This window comes from Sebastes umbrosus, chromosome 22, assembly GCF_015220745.1.
Source record: "Sebastes umbrosus isolate fSebUmb1 chromosome 22, fSebUmb1.pri, whole genome shotgun sequence".
NCBI lineage: Eukaryota > Metazoa > Chordata > Actinopteri > Perciformes > Sebastidae > Sebastes > Sebastes umbrosus.
Genome location: NC_051290.1, coordinates 21209706 through 21232182, shown reverse-complemented (window position 1 = coordinate 21232182; position 22477 = coordinate 21209706). Strand labels below are relative to the sequence as shown.

The 22477-nt window shown below is 42.1% G+C and overlaps 1 protein-coding gene across 1 annotated transcript in view; it reads left to right on the top strand.

Annotated features, from left to right (window-relative positions):
* mark2b (MAP/microtubule affinity-regulating kinase 2b) overlaps positions 1-22477 on the top strand; it is a 58175-nt gene that overhangs the window by 26001 nt on the left and 9697 nt on the right. Inside the window, 18 exon segments of the mRNA XM_037759360.1 lie at positions 293-341; positions 589-654; positions 1062-1132; positions 1795-1851; positions 3513-3749; positions 5062-5181; positions 6157-6256; positions 7103-7215; positions 7595-7669; positions 8023-8071; positions 9173-9321; positions 11866-11960; positions 15665-15811; positions 21751-21770; positions 21773-21810; positions 21812-21872; positions 21875-21952; positions 21955-22015. Coding sequence (XP_037615288.1) covers positions 293-341; positions 589-654; positions 1062-1132; positions 1795-1851; positions 3513-3749; positions 5062-5181; positions 6157-6256; positions 7103-7215; positions 7595-7669; positions 8023-8071; positions 9173-9321; positions 11866-11960; positions 15665-15811; positions 21751-21770; positions 21773-21810; positions 21812-21872; positions 21875-21952; positions 21955-22015 — 1586 coding nt within the window.

Sequence of the window (22477 nt, the reverse complement as noted above, 5' to 3'; positions counted from 1 at the left end):
TTCCTTCTTCCTTCTAGTAATTTGACTCTCATGCTCATAAACAGGAAGTGAAAGTTTTCAGTGTCATCTTTCCCCACAAACAAATACTGACTCTAGAGTCTTTGCAATAACACAAATAGGATTTTGTCCGATGGACACATACATGCAAAATCAAGTGATGAGTAATTTGCACACGAATGTGTCGAATATAAATGTAACTCACAACAACACACACATTCACACTGACAAGCAATACCAACCTAAATCTGATAGGGTATTTGACACAGCTCTCTGCTTGGTTTGTTTCTCGCAGCTCTTCCGGGAAGTGAGGATCATGAAGATGTTGAATCACCCCAACATAGGTGAGTCACACGGAAACGTGACTTTCCACTCTGTCGTCACTCACTCGGCACAAGACTTGATTGGTGTTTCAAGGTCATGTATTCAAGCCAAATCATAATAATCCTTCTGTTTCTCTCTCTTATCTCTGTATTTTTGCTTTCACTTCTACTGCCCTCCTGGCCTTTTCTTTTCTGCCCCATGTCCCTTCACTTTACTTTTCCCTCCCCCTCCGACCCGCTGTCTTTTCCTTTCTCTCCCCACCTTCAGTCAAGCTCTTTGAGGTGATAGAGACAGAGAAGACTTTGTACCTGGTAATGGAGTACGCTAGTGGAGGTAAGTGCGTGTCACTGGGAAATCACTCCCCCTGAGGCTTGGCACTCTCTCAAATGGTTCCTGAATAAAAATGCTACTTCCCCTCTTAATGCACAGGCTCTTCAGTACTTTGTAAGTACTTTGTCCAAAGGGTTTTATCAGTAATATCCTGTTTTTTGTTTAGTTTTCTTTGGATACTGGTTACTTACCATCTCTATTCCCTTTGCATTGAAAATTACTGACATCGTAAATTTGAAAATAGCTTGTTTTTAAGTATTTGTTTGTCAATTGAAGTGTCCATACTTTTTTTTTTAAATGACAATACTTATTAGTTCAATGTCCCGTTGACCCAATGCTCTGGCTTTAAGGAGACAAGTATCAGGTTCCAACACTAAAACTGCTCTTGTCTTCTTTCTCTCGTCTCCCAGGAGAGGTCTTTGATTACTTGGTGGCCCATGGCAGGATGAAGGAGAAAGAAGCCCGTGCCAAATTCAGACAGGTTTGTGTGTGTTGGAGCAAATGCCGCTGTTGTTTTAAGGCGTAGGTTATATCGAGATTAAATGAAAAGTGTATTGCCTCTTTACAGATCCATAACTTTGGTGTCAGCTGTTGAATAATGACAAGTGGAGGGAGCAGAAGCAGCCTTTTTGAGGGACAGGCTTATACTGATTTAATTGTGGATTTAAAAAACGAAGTAGTGGGGCGCCCCGGTAGCTCACCTGGCAGAGCGGGCGTCCCATATACCAAGGCTGAGTCCTTGGTACTCAAAGCTGAGTAGGAGAGTCGAATCCGACCTGCGGCCCTTTGGAAAAAATAATAATAATAATCTTAAAAAATTAGGTAGCATCTAATAAATTTATAAATACATTTATTTGGGTCTGTGTTATGAAATTGGCTCATGTCAATAAAGCTTAGAAATAAAAAACAAACAAACATGCATTTTGTATTTTAATTGTTTTAATGATTGAGTATTGATCATTAAAATGTAAGCGCTCAAGGGAATTGCATACATTTTGCATCCCTAGTACTTCCTCATGATTGCTTCCTGATGAATTCCTAATGAAGAGCTCTCAGTGTCTTTTACTTCCTTTTAACTCATCCATCTTGTCATCCTTTCTCTCACTCATCTCTCTCTCTCTCTATCACTTTCTCACTCTCCAGATTGTGTCAGCGGTGCAGTATTGCCATCAGAAGTGTATAGTACACAGAGACCTCAAGGTGAGAACACACACACATTATTGAATTACATTGAGTGTCAAAGCACAAGCTAGCATGCTCTCTCTCTCTGTGTCCACATTAATCTTCATAGGATTTGACTTTCTGAGATGAAATCCTGCCCCCGTGAACAGGCGACCCAGAGGTTAATCACAAAGATGATGTAATGCTCTTCCTCGAGTGCTAGGGCTTAAACACACATACTCATACATCTGTACACACGCACTTGTATTTCTAGACAATTCTCCTTTTGTGCACACCGTCGGATCATCCTTCATATATCTTCATATATTTTCCCTCCTGTCTTTGATGCACGTCAGCTGGTGCCAAAAATGAAACCCAACACGCACACAGGTCGAATGCTTCCAGGTCATTTTGGTTCCCAGTATTATGCGGAGCTGTAAATCCTCTTATTGTGCCAGCAGGCAAACCTGTAGACAAGACATTATCATGATTACGGGTTACAGTAACCATACAGGAACCTCTCATCTCAAAGTTATTTTTCACAATCATGGTTATTTTTGGCTTTTTAACATTTTCCAGTGCTTTGACCGAGGTCATGAAACATTTCTACACTTTTAGCAGGTTGGCATTTACAAAAAAACGGCAGCATGGGAAATAAGACTTCTGGAGGACAGAGAGTTCTCATTATTGTAATGCGTACCATCCTGCACATTATCCTAATCACTTGATCTGAGGGTTGAATTGTGAAATCCAGCACAGGCTTAATTCTAGTAGGTCCTACACTGCAAGAGCAAATTTTGATGAGTCTGCTGCACAGCAAGACTACAATCAGTCTGTTTAGGTCTCAAGATGAAAAACCCAGCATGGCTGCAATCATGTTCTATATACAGTTTATACTGAGAGTTTCATTTTATTGTTCGGCCAACTTAAAGTGTTAATGTTAATTAGCTATAGATGATTAAGTTTGTTGGTTAAAAAAAAAAAAAGAGAGACGCCAGGTCAGAGCCTAGAGATGATGTCAGTGTTGTATTTAATGTGCACACACACAGACTGAAACACACAGAAGCGGCAGAGCATTCAGAGCAAGTGAAAAGGAGAGCGCACCTGTTGCTAGGCAACCCCAGCCTCCTTGCTCACTGGCTCACTTTAGGCTTAGGGATACAAACACACACACACACACACACACACACAGGAATAAACTGTGGCAGCTCACTTTGCCCATTGTGTGCTACTTGTAGGCCCCAGGCCATTACTCTGAAAAACCCCTCTCTCACCCAGCAGAGTTTTTTTTCCCAGAGAAAGGTGTTGCAGACAGCTATCTGCGGAATAGATTATCTTCAAACTCATTTGCATGTCAGAGAAAAAAAACTCTTTGTTACACTGACACTGGATGACGGGGTGGCCTGTTTGTTAAACTATGTTGTACAAGCTCGCTTTAAACTTTGTGACCTTCCTGTGGAGGGGGGTGAAGTGGAAAAAGAGGTTCTATATGTGGAAATGTCACATTACCATATCACATAAAGCAAATTTAAGTATTTGTGTATCATTTCCTGGCACACTTATCCAGAAAAAAAAAGAATGCCAGCATATTAATACTCTTTCCTTTTCTCCATATTTCCGTTTCCCTCCACATCCTCCGGCTCTCTACATCATAATAATGGTTTTCTTTCCTCTCTCTCCCACACTCTATCTGTCTGCAGGCGGAGAACCTGCTGCTGGACGCAGACATGAACATCAAGATAGCAGACTTTGGCTTCAGTAATGAGTTCACTCTGGGGAACAAGCTGGACACGTTCTGCGGCTCTCCGCCCTATGCCGCCCCGGAGCTCTTCCAGGGAAAGAAGTACGACGGGCCCGAGGTGGACGTCTGGAGCCTGGGGGTGATCCTCTACACACTGGTCAGCGGCTCGCTGCCCTTCGATGGACAGAACCTCAAGGTCAGGAAGAGGAGAGAGTGTGTTTGTGTGTGTGTGTGTTCGTGTGCATTACATAAGTCTGTATTCTGTGGGTGGTTGTAGTATTTGTCATGCTGGTTTCTGTTCCCTCTGCCCTACAGAATGCAGAAACTGAACTCAAGAGAGAGTGAATGTGTAAAAGTGATTAAATGCCAACTCAAGTATTTGGTCTTCAAGTGTGGTTTGGTGGTGCGACGCACCAAACCGGCACTGAAACTTGGATTTAATGCTTTCTGTAAACTATAGTGAATCACAATTATTCATACCACCTATCACACTCTGCATTCAGTCAGTAGCCACATGAGTCACTCTGGAAGTGCAGACACATTTTGGGTGGGCGATATGACATTGAATGTGGTGATATTGATATTGCCGTGCCTGCAAACTGCCATCCAGGCTTGTCGAGTATGCCTTAGCGCTGCCTCCTGCCATGTGGAGTTTTGTTTAACACCTACATTACTGGTCTTTATTTAACAGATAGGAGCCGCACTGATTTTTCTGATTTCACTCTCTATAATAACAGGTATTCTAAATGTGTCACGTTGATCCACAGACAAGAAAATGTACAACTAAGATGAATGTCTCGGCACTTCAAAATGCCATTTTGTAAGCCCTAGCGCTCAGTTTTTGCAGTTTGATAGATGTTTATGCAAATTCAAAGCCTCACAATGTACTGTGAGCTCTTTGAAAGCTTGTTACATACACGCACTTGTCCTTCAGTGTCTCAATAAATCAGAGTTATTAAGACCTCTCCAGAAGAGGTCAATAAGTTCAGTGGCACACTACTGAAATCTAATATGTGGATAAAAGCCACTGAAGTAGATTACAAACGTTATGTGATGTTGATTATTTGTGCCCGGTGGCTTTTGTTAACAACTGCATTATGTTGAATTAATCACATACCATAACAGTTGAAGAAAATCTAACATCATCAAAATACCAGGAAGTGTATGAATAATATGTTTTTGTTATGTCACCCACAAACTATAACTACCGCTGTGTTAGAGTCGTAGCTGTTTGAAATGCTAACCAGCTTGTGCTTAGGTGAATGCGGTACTTGTTTAACAAAACTATTAATCATTTGGGGGTGTAACCGCAGCTAATGTTGCTGCTTTCATGCCACATTAGATTCAACTGTTTATACTGATGAGAGAGAGAGTCAAGTCCTTTATCATTAAACACTGTTTCATAGACCCTCATTTTCATTAAATCGGAAAAAGGATAGTGTGTACGTTTTGAAAGTGGATTTTTGAGAGTCTGCTGCTGACTTTTCGTACCCCTTGTCCATCTCCAGGAACTGAGAGAGCGCGTGCTGCGTGGTAAATACAGGATTCCTTTCTACATGTCCACCGACTGCGAGAACTTGCTCAAAAAGTTCCTCATTCTGAACCCCTCCAAAAGAGGCAGCCTCGAGGTACGCTGTACTGCGCTCACACACACACACACACACACACACACACACACACACACACACAAGATAATAACTCATAAATCACAGTAGTTAGACATTGAAGTATCGTGAATCTATTCTAGTTGGCTAATGTTTTATTGAGTCATTGTTTCAACTGTGGGATTCATTTTTAAATAATTTAATTTTGAAACTGAGCCAGATTTAAAATATTTAACCTGATAAAACTTTAACCAAAATTGTCCATCTGCTAATAACGATCCCAGTGATCGTTATTTGCTAATGGTGTATGTAGTACATACAGTGCTATACTGTACACCTGGACTTGCTTCACCAGCTATATGTGAGTTTGTTGCTGAAGTGTAAAGTGCTTTTTAAAGGCATAGTAAATACTTGTTAGTTTAGGGGGTTATGAGGTTCTAAATTTGGATGCACTAAAGGTAACTGGATGGTAACTAGTTTTGAATAGATAAGGAATATAACTATTTCCTGCTGAGTAATAGATTGCCAGTAACATTTTGGATTAAAAACCTACTCCAACAGCTAACAGATTGATACGGTTCAGTTTTCCAGAAATTCACTCTTCACATGCAGTTTTTATCAGTGTAGCTCTGCCTTCAATTTAGAGTCTGTTTGTTAAAGGTCACACCCCTCGTTTGCTTCTTAAGATTCATTTGCATATTGAAGATAAAATACTCCTGGCTGTGCACATTAGAAACAAAAACAGAATAACCGTCAAGACGAGTGGTGTAAACAGATGAATAACGTAGAATGAATTCATTGTGCTTAGCTGACTTCTGTGTCCTTTCTATTGTGTTGCCAATTTGTCTTGAGGCGACTCTCTTGTACTAATCTCTTTACCCTCTCTTCTCTCTCCTCTCTCGTTCCTTAACCTTTCCTCCCTCCTCTGCCTTTTGTCCCTATATTGTCTTTGATATATCATGTCTTCCTCTGTCTGTCTGTCTGGCTTGCTCCCAGCAGCAGATAATGAGGGACCGGTGGATGAATGTGGGCCACGAGGAGGAAGAACTCAAACCCTACATCGAACCCATGCCAGATTATAAGGACCCTAGGAGGACAGGTAGGAACCAGAAACACACTCAAAAATGATTTATTCCGTTCTCCACCCACGCACAGGCACACTTGAGTACAGGTGTTCTTTTTCTCCACTCTCGCGCACGAGGACCATTCATCTTAAGGCCCAGACACACCACACCGACATCAAAGAACTAGCGGAGATGAAGGCCACCAATTGCGTCGCCTCACGTCGCCTTTGTTTTGGCCGACAAGTTGCACTTGAACACACTGTTAAGGCTACAGCCGACGGCCAGTTAGCACGTACGTTTTGCGCCTGCGTGAGAGGAAATAACTCTCCACATCAGCAGGTAGTGGTAATCTGTATTAGTCTGTATTCGTCATTCAAAGAGGGAAAACCAGAAGACCAAGGACGGCGGATATACAAGCCTTTGTTATGATACGTACCTGAAACAAAGCAGCGTTTGCTGACCATTTTCACACCACTCTCACTCACCACTTAGCTTCATTCCAGATGGCCATGTTGTTGTGAAAATACCCGTGTTTTGGAATCATCAGATGAGATAAAGATGGAAAGAGCCTTCTGTGTGTGCCGTCTTTACTTCACTCGTGGACATGCTTTCCTCACTTCCGTTTTTCTTCTCGTGCACTGATATGCTTAAGCTGAACAGCCAATCAGAGTGATTTCTGTCACCGACGAGCTCCGCCGCCGACTCAACATGCTGAAACGGCCAAAAAGCCTCCGACGCGGGCAGACTAGAGCCGACGGTGCGGGACACACCGCTAAAAACTAGGCCGACAAACTTGGCCATTGTGTCAGGGCCTTTTAAGGAGAATTATGGACCTGCAGGAAGTTCACCGTTGTAATTCTAAACTGGTTTTGTGCTTGCAGACATCATGCTGACGATGGGATTCTCTCAGGAAGAGATCCAGGACTCGCTGGTGAACCAGAAGTACAATGATGTGATGGCTGCATACCTGCTACTGGACTATAGGAACTCTGAGGTACGCTGCTTCTTTCTCACACCTACACATTTTACACAGTACCAGTGTGTCAGTTAGTATTGGTTTGTCAGAGCTGCACTTACACTGATGTTACACTGTAAACTGTCATACTAACCAGCTCTTGTGAGTTCATCATTATAAACAAGAAAATATAGGGCTTCACTTTTATTTTTGGATTCAAGCCATCAGAACATACAACAAGCTGTCATCTCTGAATTTGATATATATATTTATAATAATAATTATGCTCAACAGTATTCTCTTAACAGTACTATTTTTAGTCCTTTGTGTTTGTTGTGCCCACAACACAGTCTCTCTGCGTCTCCTCCTGACACACACATATTCAGATTTGTGTGTTTTTTTTTTCTTTTTTCCTCAGCTGGATGAAAGTGGTATCAAGCCCCGGCCAGGAAGTGATGTAAGCAACATAAACGCCCCCTCCCCGCCTCACAAGGTACAATGAGAACACATAATGTGGTCTGCTAACACATAATGAGGTCTCCCGACTGCAGCCAGTGACACAAGTGCACTGACTTGACCTCGTATTTTTTACCAAAGACACTGGGAATCTACTCTGACGTAGCTCATTCGTAGGTTTTACATTGTTGACCTACATACAGGTACATGTGAACCGCAACTGCCAGCTCCTTCCCTGGATGCTTGTATTTGGCCGTTTCACGTGTGAATGGCTTTATAGATTAACTGTGAATGCAGCTTCTGCTAGCATACTTACATCCCGATGTGTGTAAAAACTCTGTGACATAAGGAATACCACACTGACCTGTACGTCCATCTTGCCTCTCTAAGGTACAGCGCAGTGTGTCGTCCAACCAGAAGCCTCAGAACCGCAGCCAGGGTAAGATTGCTGTGTGTGTGTGTGTGTGTGTGTGTGTGTGTGTGTGTGTGTGTGTGTGTGTGTGTGTGTGTGTGTGTGCGTGCGTGCGTGCGTGCGTGCGTGCGTGCGTGCGTGCGTGCGTGCGTGCGTGCGTGCGTGCGTGCGTGCGTGCGTGCGTGCGTGCGTGCGTGCGTGCGTGCGTGCGTGCGTGCGTGCGTGCGTGCGTGCGTGGTAGGTAGAGGAAGTGGGTGAAGCTGGTGTTTGTTAGTAGGGATGAGACCTTATTAACCCACCGGTTAATAAATTTGTGACAACACCGGCTGTGACCGCTCCGTCCTCCTTGCAGGGATTACCTCATTAACGTTATGGTTCCCTCATAGCATTGGGTTTAAATCTGAAATATTACCAAATAGGCACATTTGCTTTTTGCTACGACACCAAATCCTCCGCCATCTCTCGGTCTGTCAACTCTCTCTCATCCCGCGTGTGTGTGAGAGAGAAATATGACACCTGCTGCTCTGAGCTTAGACTCCTTATGGAGCAGATGCATTCACTTTCAGTTTGTAACGTCCGTCGTCCGACTATCTATTGATAACACGCTGGTGATACGCCAAAATGATCTAAATGGGTTTTATTTCTGTATAAAAAAGCAAAATGATGGTGGGGGCGGTGGGTACGTAATGTAATCGGTGTGTGCCCGACCACTGCGCAACACCGGTTACACCGACTACCGCGGCAAGCCTATGTGTTAGGAGAGGGTTAGGAGAAGTGGACAGGGATCAGATTGAGATGGTCATTTGTCAGAAGCTCAGGGAAGGAAACACAGTATCAGCAGATCGTACAAAGTTATTTTTAAAGTGAATCATTAGATTTCAATCCCGGTGTACAGTAGAAGGGAGAGAGGGTGGAGTGGAGATTGATTTAAGTGTGGAGGGTTGGTCAAGCAGATTAAATGAGAGAAGCCACAAAAGCAGGTGAGATTGATTTCTATTAGAGCTGAGTGATGACGGAAAAATGACAAATGAGTGGCGGAGGGAGCAGAAGACGGCGCAGTGAGATGTCTCCGATAAAGAGCACAACAAGTGATGGCCTTTGTGTGATGGACTCTCTTTGTTTTTCTAGGTTCCTCCTACTCTAAGAGGGGTCAGTCAGACAACCGGACTGCAGGGGACGATTCTGGGAGGAAAAGTTCATCAGGCAGCTCCACTAACAAGGTGCCGGCCAGTCCTCTGGGCTCCTCTGACCGCAAGAAGAGCGCCACGCCCTCCACCGTGAGACCAAACACACTGCTCACATGACATTCCCTACACTCAAAGTCTCCATCAGAAGCACATTCTAATTAATACATTGGGTATTGTGGTTCCCACATCACCAATATTACCAAATACAGACAAACAAGATACACACTGCAGTTGTAGTGAATGAACAACTTTCCCAAATGTGAGTCGATTGGAAAACAGCTGCTGGAAATTTGAAATTTGAAACTTTTATTCGGAAAGTCAATGTTGCTCTTAAGTGTAAGCTGACATCAGCCATATATTATCTTAATCTATTGTCCAAAGATCAAATGATGCTAGTTACTAATTAAACTAATTGTAGTAAATGGCCATATTACTACTCTCACATAGCGTAAGAAAGTTGAAGTGTGCATCATGTTTATACCAACTGATTGGGTTTTTGGTCATCTTGAATGAGGCCTTTTCCTCGTCTCACAACCGCATTACAGTTAAATGATGCTTACTACATTTGTCCAGCTTAAGTGCATTAGTTATACACACCCAAAATATTTTCACGTTGTTTTGATCTTGGTGTTGATGCAAAACTACAGACCTTTTTCACAGCAGACACTTTGACTTGTCGTAGTAAGAAAAGCACAGGTGTTGGCTTCTCTATTTAAGTGGCCTAGTAAGCCGTAAACAGTATGACAAAGAGCCAGCATCCACAATACCAGGACCTTGACACTGAAGCGGCTAAATGCAATTAAGCCGTCATTCATTGTAGCGACTACTATCAATTAAAAAGCCGCTAAGAGGCTGAAGTAGGCTCTTGACCGTGACTCGTTCCAAGACGTCCAAAAAGTCCAGATGCGTTTTACTGTTAATTGAATTAAAGGAATTACAAACAATAAGGCTAACTGGAATAACTACAGAATGTAACGTAACGTGAAGTGACAGTCAACAGAAGATATCCAAGCCTGTCTCACCCTCTTTGTCTGACTCCCGCGGTCCAAGTGAACAGGTAAAAATAGGTGAAACCACACCCCTGCGCCAATTACTGTAAGGGATGATAACCAAAAGAATGTGTGTAGCCTAAACAAATAATAATAATAAACAACAGGCTAAATACACACTTTGTTTTCTACATTCATTTTACTATTTACACCTGTGCTTTTCCTACTGTGACATGTGAAAATGTCTTAGTATCACCCAGCTCTGCACTCAGTTGGCACCAATTATGAACCCCTAAGGCTGTATTATAACTTCTTCAACAGTGTCTTTCCATATGACACCTACCAACAAATGTTTTACGAGTTTATAGCTGAAAACTCGACTTAAAAAGATTTAGAAATGATCAGGAAAGTATTTGAGCATTGCACTGCTGTTTTCATATAAGTCACCTGAAGAGGCCTCTTCTCAGGGACTATAAGGGCGTGTACATACTGTTGTTGATTGACATCTGGGTCGCTCTCCTGTTCATTTAATCGCACCCTGTTAGGGCGGGACAACTTTTATCGTTTTTATTAGTATGTGGACTTCGGTGACATTGTGTAATTCCCAGTGTAGCTCCACCCAACCTCAGCCGGAGCAGATGGTTAATGTGTCAGGCAGGGTAATGGAAAACACCTGTGTGCGAATGCAAAGCCTTTAAAATGACAATTCAAGAACTCTGAGGTGAACATGAAATGGTTTTGTAATTGTATGATCGTGCAGTTCATTTTGAAAAGCTGCAGAAAACTGACTTTGTAACAGGAAATAATCGGTAACACTTCATTTTACAGGTCAGCTAAGTTCATGGTACGTAGTTAATAATTAGCAAGTAACCTATTTGAAATTTCTTTAGAAGTACTGCCAAATTACCCCAATATTTACCTCTAAGTGTATCAAAAATGACTATTATAAACATTATTTAATAATTATATGCTGAAATAGCATCTAATGGTTAAAATAGGGCCCTTAGGCTTGAGAAGCGGCTGCTCTTCATCGGAGTTGGAAACCAAAACTAATAGAAGACACTTTTGATCAGGCACAAATCTCACCATTGTGTGACTTATATAACCTGGAAGCTGTTGTCATGATTCAGGGAGTTTTTTTTAAATGATTTGATAATTATTATATAATTATTAGCAGACATGGAAATAAAACATATCAATTAACTTTGTATTCTTTTCCTGGAAATGTATTAAATAAATTACCAGCTACTTGGAAATAGCGGAATATAATTATTAATTAACGTTTATAATAAAGTTATTTTCGATCAATTTAGAGTTAAATATTGGGGTAATGTGGCAGTAATTCTAAAGAAATTTCAAATAGGTTACTTGCTAATTATCACCTAATCACCATGAACTTTGCAGACCTGTAAAATGAAGTGTTACCTAATAATCTTAAGTGAAGATATTAATTAATGTTAGGCAATTAAAGTCACTCGTCCCTGCTGATCAGGGAGCTTGCTCGAGGTTCTTCCATTAATAATTGGTCACTTTTAACACCATTTCTCCATCCTCCGACCGCCGTCTTTAACGCTGTCCTCAATCTTATTCACTTACATTTCTATATTTCTAACTTTCTTCATATTTTGTTCCTCTCTCCTTTCAGAATAGCATCCTGTCCACCGGTACCGGTCGCAGTCGGAACTCTCCTCTGACTGAGAGGGCCACGCTGGGCCAGGGCATCCAGAACGGCAAGGACAGGTAGACACACACTTATTTATATACACGTACAATGTAAAAAAAAAATGTTTTCAAAAAGACACGGGCAAGTAAAGTTACACACAATCGTCCTTTCTCTGTCGTCACCGGAAACTCAAGTAGTTGCAGTGAGGCAGCGCTGCTTCCTCACTAAAACACACACACACACATAATATAAACACACTCTCACCATGGTTTGTGAATGAAGCAGTCCCACAGCTGTCTCAGTGACTGAATCCCAGACCTTGGCTGGTACTCTCCAGAGCTCTGCCAGCTGGCTCAGGGAAGGCCCACAGCTTTACCCCGGGGTGGGGTGAGCCCTCCCGGACAAGGAAATCAGGCTCCCTTGGGAATTTAGGCCAAACCTCCAGTAGATTACAGATTACCCGTGATGGGCTGATGGAGGCCTGCCAGTCAGAGCAGAGGCAGGGTTCGATGGACACGCACACCCCGCTTTCACATACACATATGCTGACACACGGAAACTTCATTTGTTCTTTAAACTCGTATCCTTCTTTCTGTTCTTTTCCTTTGATAACATATTCTTTTTTAATTAACTTTGACTTCTCACAACTTGTAATTTAATCAAAGTTTTTAATCAAAGTCCAATCAGGGATAGAGGTTAGAGGTTTAGCAGGTGCAAAACTCAACAGAAGGTCAAAAAGGCAATAATCTTATAGTAATGAAAAACGAAAAGCAGGATTACTGTTTTTTGTTTGTTTGAGAAAATTAAATTAAATGACAAAGTCTACTATTGGTTTAACTATAAATCAAGCTCCCTGTTTTTCACTAGTCTTTCATTGGGATATTGCGAGGTGTGATATTCCCTCCCTTTTCCCCGTTCTCATTTCATCCTTCCAACTCTCCTTTCTTCCTCAACCACGACTCCAATATGGACCAAACAAACGTTGTGTCCGTTTTTAGAGTTGCCTGATTGTGGACTTTCTAATCTTCATTTCGAGGCCATGAAAACACACCTCCACGCGGTCATTTTAGCCGTCGGTTGAAGTCGTCGCGTTTGTCACCCGGGATTGTGAGCCTCTGCTGTCGAATATACGTGTCCACACACACAACCACTCACACATCACTCATGCTTAACCGGCCATATGCTTTGTGTGCTTTTTCATGAGCATTAAACATTAAGCCAAACCATAATCCCTCCTACGATGCAGTGTTCATTGTCATTACTGCTTTGTTACCTGTTCATGACTCAGTCTCAAATGACCCCCTCGTTCCCAAGATGGTGCCCTACCTACAACATAATAAAAAATATTAATTTGAGTCTACGTTCAGGCCGATAAATCTGATAAGTTTAGAGAAATGTCATCAACTTTCAGTCTAAGCACTACTTAGTGACGATGTGGTCATTTGAGACAGCATTGTTTTTGTTTTGTTTTTAGCCCTGTGGGTCTATTATCCATGGTAGGCTCTGCTAACTTGGTTGTCATCTGCTTTGATTTGAAAGTTTATTTGATCATCATTAATGCTTTGAAGTGTGGGCTTTTATACTTGTTAAACCCTCCCCTTCCCCAAATTTCCTTTTTACCCCTTTCTGTCCTTTTCTAATTTCCTTCGTCTGGTGTTCTTTTATCTGCGTCTGAGCTCTTGTCCCGCTGGATCTTAAGTCACTCACATTTTCTTGGCACCTCCTTTTTTTTTCCAGCTTTCTTTTTTCCTTCTTGTCTTTATATTAATCTTCTCTTTCTTTTTCTCCCCTCTCTCTCTAAGGAGATTAGGACGACTTGTGATGGAATATTAACTCTTAGTGGCACTATATGGTCCCTGTACTTGCCTCTTAATAGGCTTAGACGTACACAAAAATATCTACACACACAGAGGCAGTACACGTACAAACTATTGACACACACAAGCTTAAACATACATGTCACACATGCTCAAACTCTTGCCACACGCTGTCCAGTGAATGCCGTTATTTTTCCATCACTAGCCGTACTAATCTGTCAGAAACAGTGTGCTTTTCTCTCGGCTATGTGTTTGTTTTCTGTGTAATTAGCAGCTGTTTGGTTGACCTCTATAAATGTCCCTCTCTCTCTCTCTCTCTCTCTCTCTCTCTCTCTCTCTTTCATTGCTCAGTCCTCTGCTCTCCCTTCATCTATCTCTCTCTCCCTCTGGTACCACTCTCCCCTGTCTCTTACTGTGTTTGTTTCCCTCTGTGGATAAAGTCAAGTTAGAGCTGTCAGAGCTTTGTAGCCCGTAGCAACCTTGCCGATTAAGAGAGGGTTCAGGAAATAGCCAGTGGTCTTTTGCCTAATTAATTCAATAAACTATTCTTTGTTACAGATATAGTTTAGATTGTTTGCAGGAGAAAAGGAGAGGAAGGATTGGAGAGGGAAAGTCAGGGACTTGACAGGCAGAAGAAGTCACGAGACAGGTCAAATCCATAAAACTGTAAGGTCAGAGGTCAGAGTGATTATCTCATAACAAGACAGTGAACTACATGACTTCATGGAGAAACTCAACACCTTACATGCCCATTATCACCAGAGGAAGGGCATAAGCTAATTGTTTTTAATACAGATTTTAACGGCCTCATAGGGTTGTAACTAACGATTACTTTTATGATTGATTAATGTGCAGATTAATCATGCTTATTTTGTCCGACCAGCAGTCCAAATCTCAACGGTATTAAATTTAATATCACGCGAGACTCAGAAAACAAGCAACTATTCACACTGGGAGAAGCTGGAATCAGGGGAGTTTTAAGGGAGACAAAGAATGTATTATCTAAGTTGATGCTCATTAATAGTTTGTTTAGCAATGAATCAGCTGATTGTTTCAGCTCTCATGTCTGAAATAATAATACTTTATATTACATACTATATATAACAAAACTTTGTTTTTAGGTAGCACAATTCTTACAAAACCGTACGATGCAATGTGCTTCACAAAAGATGAAATATACAAAAAAAAAAAGTAATTGAAAAAAGCAGCAAGGATTTGAAATTAGATAACAAAACAAAGAGATATTTAAACGCTGAAGGGATTTGTAAGAAAAATGTGGTTGGCGTTAATTTGACTTCGGCCTACCCAAGCACCTCAAACTGTGTTGATAGTATATTTAGACCTGCTGGGGAGGACCAGTGAATGGGGTGTCTTCAGTCTTTACGAGGTGACTTGAGTTGCTTAACGCATCTCTGTAATATTGGTAACCTGACTTTGTCCACAGAACTTGTCTTGAGTGTGTTTTCAGTCTTCCTAGCCAATAGAAAAGTGTGTCTTAAAGTTGGTCTTTTGTGCTCTGCCTTTTATGTGAAGTAGATTTTAAATGAAAACACAGTCAGCCTTTGATTGTGGTTCGTGATTGCTTATTTGAACGATGAAGCAGCAAAAAGACCAACTTCTCCTCTTTGTTCATGTCCTTTTTGCTCCGTGTTTTCCGTCTCTTTTTGTCTCTACTTCCTCTGCTCTTCCCTCCACCCTCCACCCCTCCCTCCCTTACTGTGTTTGATAAGTGCTGCTTCTAACCATGCTCCACCTCACCTCCCTGCCCGCCCACACACAAACCCCGCCCGGTGTGTGAATGTCTGAATGTGTCATACTCGTGTGTATGTTTGATTGTGTGACTCGTTGGTGCGTTTGTCCTGCGTGTCTGTCACGTTTGCGGGTGTGTCTGCATATGTATGTGTGTTTGTGTGTGTGTGTGCGTTGGGCGGGGCACTCCTCCTGTTCCTCCCCCCTCCTCCCAGCCTAAACACTCCGGGCTCCCGCGCCTCCACCGCCTCGGCTGCTGCCGTCCTCTCCTCCTCCTCCTCCTCCTCGCGTCCCCGCCACAACAAGTCCCTGTCCTCCTCCAATCATCCATGCCCCTCTGACCTGCACGCACCACGGCCCAGGCAAGTCTCTCACTCACTCACTCACTCACTCACTCACTCACTCACTCACTCACTCACTCATTCTCACACACACACACACACACATGCTCACATCTCCCTCAGCCTTTCAGCACGTACCACTTTACTCAGCACAGATCATCCTCCTTCCCGCAACAACTCGACGGACAAAAAGGAAAAAGGAGAGAGGAAGAAAGGATAAAATGATTTGTTGGCTCTGAAACCTTCCACCACTGCTAGATTAAAGGGACAGTACCAACATTTAAAAAAAAAAAAAAAAACTCTTTGATTACCTTTTTATTCATTTTTACACAGTGACACATCCTGGCACACAGCAGTGACCTCGTTGCCAATATTTTCCCTCCTCAAAATCATGAAATCGATCAAAGAGTTGGATTTTCCTCCCTAAAGAGAAGCTCTTCTATTTAACACAAACTGCTCTGCTTGCCAACAGCCACCTCAGACTCACATTCACATGAGCAAACATAACACACTTCCCTTGCTTTAACAGTTTCTTTATGGCATTTATTCTCAGATACTTTATACCTTTTTGGTTTAAATTTGCCTTTTAATCAACTATAATGACCTTCTACGGTACTTAATTTAGATATTAAGAAAAGTCGGTAACACTTCCTTTTACAGGTCTGCAAATGTCATGTTTGCAGACCTATAATAGTAATCTATTTGACATTTCTTTGGAATTTCTGCCAAATTACCCCAATATTTACCTCAAAGTTTATCGAAAATGACTTTGTTATAAACATTATTAAATAATTATATGCTAAAATAGCATCTAATGGTTAAAATAGGGCCCTTAGGCTTGAGAAGCGGCTGCTCTTCATCGGAGGTGGAAAACCAAAACTAATAGAAGTCTCTTCTGATCACGCTCAAATCTCACCATTGTGTTACTTATCGTCTACATCAATGTAACCTGGTAGCTAATGTCATGATTCATGGAGTTTATTAAAGAAATTTCAAATAAGTTATTTGCAAATAAATTAAATTATTTTATTAAATGTATTAAATCAATTATCAGCTATTGGGAAAAAGCAGAATATAATTATTAAATAATGTTTATTAAAAAATAAAGTAATTTTTGATACATTTTGAGGTAAATATTGGGGTTATTTGGCAGTAATTGCAAAGAAATTTCATATAGGTTTCTGGCAAATGATCACCTAATTACCATGAAATTTGTGGACCTGTAAAATGAAGTGTTACCCAAAAATGCACTGACAAAGTAAAAATACGACTCAAGAAAGAGATCAAGAAGTTTCCCAAATGGAATATTGTTGAACCCAAAACAAGACAGAAGTCTGACCTATAAAAATTGTACACTTATATTCCTTCCTTTTTTTATTGATGGGTACCATGTGTACAGTCTTGGAAACATATGCAGTTTTAAATTTAGTGTAAAACTCTTTCACGGTTCTATTTGTTCCCCCTCATGGATACCCAGAACCAGGAAGTATTTATCATTAGTGTAGCAGCAAAGAGACTACATGACACTTCTTTATCTGAAAGCAAGAAATAGTTTGTTAATGTCTTGAAATGCTGTTCTGAGTATCTACCTATATATATTTATATATTTCCCACTACAGCATCACCATAGTGAGACGTCCAGCATTTCTAAGACCAGCCATCATAGACTCACCAGTTACTTAGCAACAGCCAGGAAGTAGATTGTGGAGCTCAGAAAGCTGTGCAAGCTAAACTCAGTGTGGAAGATGTTGACATATTTGGCCAATCAGTCACTCTCTCACCACCCAGCGGACCGTAACCGAGCAGTCAGAGCTCGAGAACAAGACGAGCAGGTTTTTCACCGTACTGTACCTCCCGACAGACGGGAGACGTTTCTGTTTTACTTGTTTGGTTTCCGGACAGGAAATACACAGACACATTCAGAAACATTTATGGAGCAGCAGGGATCAGGTTTCCACACGCAGCGGTCTCAATAGATAATAAACTATGTGTGCAGGCCAGCCCTTTATATGAGCTTGGTTGTGAGGCGGTCTTCAAAGTATAACCTCATTTCTGTTTACATTTAATCATTAAAGGAAAGAAAGACTTTGGAGATATATCCAGAAATACCCCTTTAGCCTCGAAGCCACCAGGCCATCAGGGGCCCAATGTAAACAGACTTGACAGACAAATATATTCTCTATCTACGTAGATGGATAGTCAACAGTAATTACAGTTTAATCAATAATCACAATCATAAAGATATCCCAAAAAAAGTGGTATTGAAGAGAAAGATATTTTTTTAAAAAGGTGCTCTGGGGAGAACCAGACAAAATGTACATGTAATAGTTGTATTGATGCATGTTTCTGTGAAAATGTATAATCTATTGCATGTATATATATTTTAATAATATTTAATATTCATGTTGTGTTTGTGGACAAAAGGATTTTCCCTGGCTTAAAAGTTTCAAAGGTTGTTTAGTCCCGTCTCCTCCAGCCTCAATCTGCTGTGTAAACCCACCTCAGTTAGGAAGTTGCCTGGGAAAACCCCGTCTTCACCTATTACGCGTTAACTATAACGTGGCGTGGCTTGTTGAATGAAAGACATGGAGTACTGACCTGACTGTGTCTTGTTGGTCATCTGTGTGTATTTGCTGTCTGTGTGCTTGGCTTGTGTGTGTGTGTGTGTTGCTTTGTTTAGCTCGCCTGCTTGATAGCGTCTGTTTCAAGGGCTACTTTGATATTTTTGAGTTTTAGTCCACTTTTTGCCATCCCACGTGTCACATTATACGGTGGACGGTCTTTGAACGTGTTCCTCAGCTAGCTTTAAACGGCTGTCTGTCTGCGCAAGGTGTCAGTCGAGACCTCAGAGACCCCCACCCTTTCTGTGACAGTTGTCTAGCGAAAACAAATGTCAGGCTAAAATTCCTGCAGAGCCAAAATGTCAAGGTGGCCCTCTGGCTGTACGTGGTTTTGGTCTGCTCCATGTTGAAGTCTTGTTCTGTTGCATGCGTCGTTCAGCAGTGAGCTTGGGGCTGTTCAGACCTGGTTGGGAACGCTGGAGAGAAGGTACCCGCTCCAAACACATAGACTGTTCCCTATAATGAGTCCATAGTCACCTTTTTCTCAGAACATAGTCTGTGTCCTGAAGTCCCACCCATTCCTGTTTTTATCCCCGATTACCCTTCTGAAGAACGTTTCAAACACCATTCTCATGAATTTGCATTATTTTTTAACAACCTGAGTGTTCATGGTGTACAGTGATGAAGCAAGCGACGCTGCACACTGGCAGCTATCATTTGTATAACGTAGAGGTGCAGTCTACTATACGCAAATCAAGTATGCCTAGCATGAAAATGATCCAGCTGCACCATGAAGACACATCAGCCTGCATCCACCTCATGCCACACCGTCTTATACACACCTTCTTTACAGTCCGTCACTACTCTTTTCCTTAAGTGACAATGAAATGCTTCCATATGATTGAAAGAAATAGGAAAATATTAACAGCTATTTTCCTCTTTGGTTTATGTAGTCCTTCCCAATCAACATGACTATAATACGTCACACTGATCCCCACTAACTTGCCTGATCCAGCCTTTCTTTCCTCGCACCTTTATCCATAGATCGTTTTCTGTGTGTATTTCGTACCTTGGTGCACAACTTGAACACATCCACATCAAATTAAAGGATGTGTGAAGCTGTCCATCACACCGTTAGACTGTAACTGAGAAGCCTCTTTATGTATTCTGTATAGTGTTGAGTGTATAAGACGTCTGCATGGGACTGATTTCTCAACCCTCAGATGATGTTTGACCATGCACCGCTTGCTCCAGCAGATACACCATTTCATCTATCGCCCCCAAAAAAACAACACACAAACGTAGTCCATAGAAACTCACAACGCAGCTATTCAGCTGCCCTATTTTTGAAAGATGTGGGAACTACACAATTTTGGATTGTGTCCCTCTTTCTTGATAGCTGATGTTTCATGTAGCAACGGATACAGACCAGATGCTGTAATGTCAGACTGCAAGATAGGCAGTGATGGCCATGTCTCTTTGCAGATCAGATGGAGTTCAAAAATCTGTTACCGACTAAATGTTAAGTCAAAAAAGAGAGAGAGAGGGAATTAGAATTGGACAAGTGGGAGATATAAATAAACTGAAACTGGATTTAAAGGTAACTTTAACATTTTTCAAACATGTCATGGACCCTATTTTCTCATGTTTCTGTGTCTAAGTGAGTAATAGGGACAACAATTTTTGAAATTGGTCCAGTACTTGAGCGACAGCGCTGTTAGCCGGCAGCTGAGACCGGGCGAATTCTGCACCGTTAGTTTACGTCCACTAAAGTGCTTTTTTTTCTCCAACTGACTGGCTCAGATTATTATTATCATAAGTGTCTGACAACATTATGGAAAAGGACCCTACAGAGAAATCAACCTTTTCTTTACCTTAGCTTGATCCGGTTGTTTGTTTTTGTCTAATCAAGTCCGTTGTCTCGGTCTTGTCCTGCTAAGGGTTAGGCCTCATCCACGTTGTTGAAATCATTTAAATATCTAGCCATGACATTGAAAATCTTTTAGATAACACTAAGCTACGCGTTCTGTACTCCAACACAACAAACTCTTCCCGGCACTCCTCTCTCCAACTCTCACTTCATTTTTCCACTGTTTGTCTTTCGGCAGACAAGACCAAGACGAGGAGACTTGTTTAGACATAAATAAAAACAGACAGGATCAAGTAAAGTAAAGAAAAAATGTTTTATTTCTCTGCAGGTCATTTCCATAATGTTGTCAGACACTTATAATAACAATCTGAGCCTGTCTTCGGCAAAGACGAGCACTTCAGCGAACGTACATTAACGGTGCTAAGCGATTATACTACTGCCTGTTTAGCGGCTGGCGGCTGCAGCGTTCTCTCTCCATACTGGACCAATTTCAAAAATTGTTGTCCCATCAGTCACATTAGACACAAAAACATGAGAAAATAGGGGTCCAGGTTGAAATACCAAAGTTACCCTTTAAGGTGGGCAAAGCATTTAGTAGTTACACCCTCTCGTATTTTCAAATATGGAATTTTGTCACGGGGTGATGAGGTTTGACGACCCACATTAGCGTAACCATATCCTGCACCTGCAACATGTGTGTTACGTGGTATATCCCGTCCCATTGCAGAGCCTTCTACAGTGGATGGTCTTATTGTATGATCTTTCTGTATGTTCTACTCTCTGTATTTTGCCTGTTTTTGTCTTTCAGTCTGTGTGCTTTTTGCCGTTTTCTGTTTGCTGTTGTTTGCCGTCTGCTGCAGTGTACCGCTGCCACACGCTGGCATGGAAGATGCACCACATGCTTACAAAGCAAATGCAAGCTTTTAGCTCAGTGCTAGGTGCAGTGTGCAAGTGTGTCTTTGTCTGTGTGTTTTGTGTATTTGTGTGCGAGAGGATGGGAGAGCTCGAGGTTTGTGATGCTTTGCCCTGGTCAAGAAAAGAGGATTAACTGTGTGTATCTGTGTGTGTGTGTTGTGTGAGTGTGTCATGACCTAATGTGGCCTAAATATTGACTTGGCTGACTTAAGGGATTATATGAAACATCAGCGAGCAGACGTTGAGCCGACATAGATACTTGTATGACATTACACTGAGGTAAGTAGCACATTAGAAGGAAGTGATTACTCTAACTTGTTTGTTCCTCTCCCACATCCCTCCTCTTTCCACTCCCATCCCTCTTTGTTACTCCTTCCTATCCTTTATTTCCTGCTTTTCTTCCTCCTGTCTCCTGTCCAATCTCCGTCACCCTGACTTCTTCTCATTTGCACCTCCTCTTCTCTGCCTCTTCTCTCATCACACCTCCCACCACTTCCCAATCCCTCTCCCAATATTTTCGCACCTCTTTTCTTTTCTCCACCCTCCCTCCTCTGTATCACCTTTTTTCTCTACCATCCATTTCCCTCCTCTTTCCCTCCACTCATCTTCTATAGTGCCCCAGCTCAGCGGGCGCCGGCGCCTCCCCATCTGCCCACAACATCAGCAGCGCTGCCAGCGTCGGACCGTACCAACTTCTCCCGAGGTGTGGGCATCCGCAGCACATTCCACGCAGGCCAGCGCGGGGCGCCCGTGGACCAGCAGGCTCCGCCTACCCCGGAGGGCCCGCGTCCCCGTCACTGTCACACGGCAACAGCCAGGCCGGAGGACCACTGGCGCCACGGGGATTTTCAGCAAGTTCACATCAAGTTTTGTACGCAGGTGAGTGGCGGAAAGAGAGGCAGGAGCCAACGGGCAAATGGGGAAGGGTTGAATATTCAGATTATACTCTGTGGTTCTAGTGTCAGAGAGACGAGAAAGGAAGTACCAGACAGATAGGACAGGAGAGAAATGTGGCAGAAGAAGAAATTCGTAGTTTAGTAAATACAGAGCAGTCGTGGTAGCAGCTGTTCTATTTATTATCCTGCACTTTGCAGCACAAGTACAGTTGAAAGCTTTTTCCTGAGTATTTGAGGTTTCAGCTTTAAAGAGAAAATTACTAGGTTTGAGTTACAAGTCATTTCATGTGCTCATTTCCTCTCAGGAACAGCGTACCGTACACTCCATGTCATCACTGGTTTTCAGAGTATTTCTTTAAAGGGGCTGGTCTCATCTCATCCCTATCACTAAAACTTGTGCTGATCTGTAACTCCCGTGGGAGTAGAAAGGGAGAGGAAGGAACAG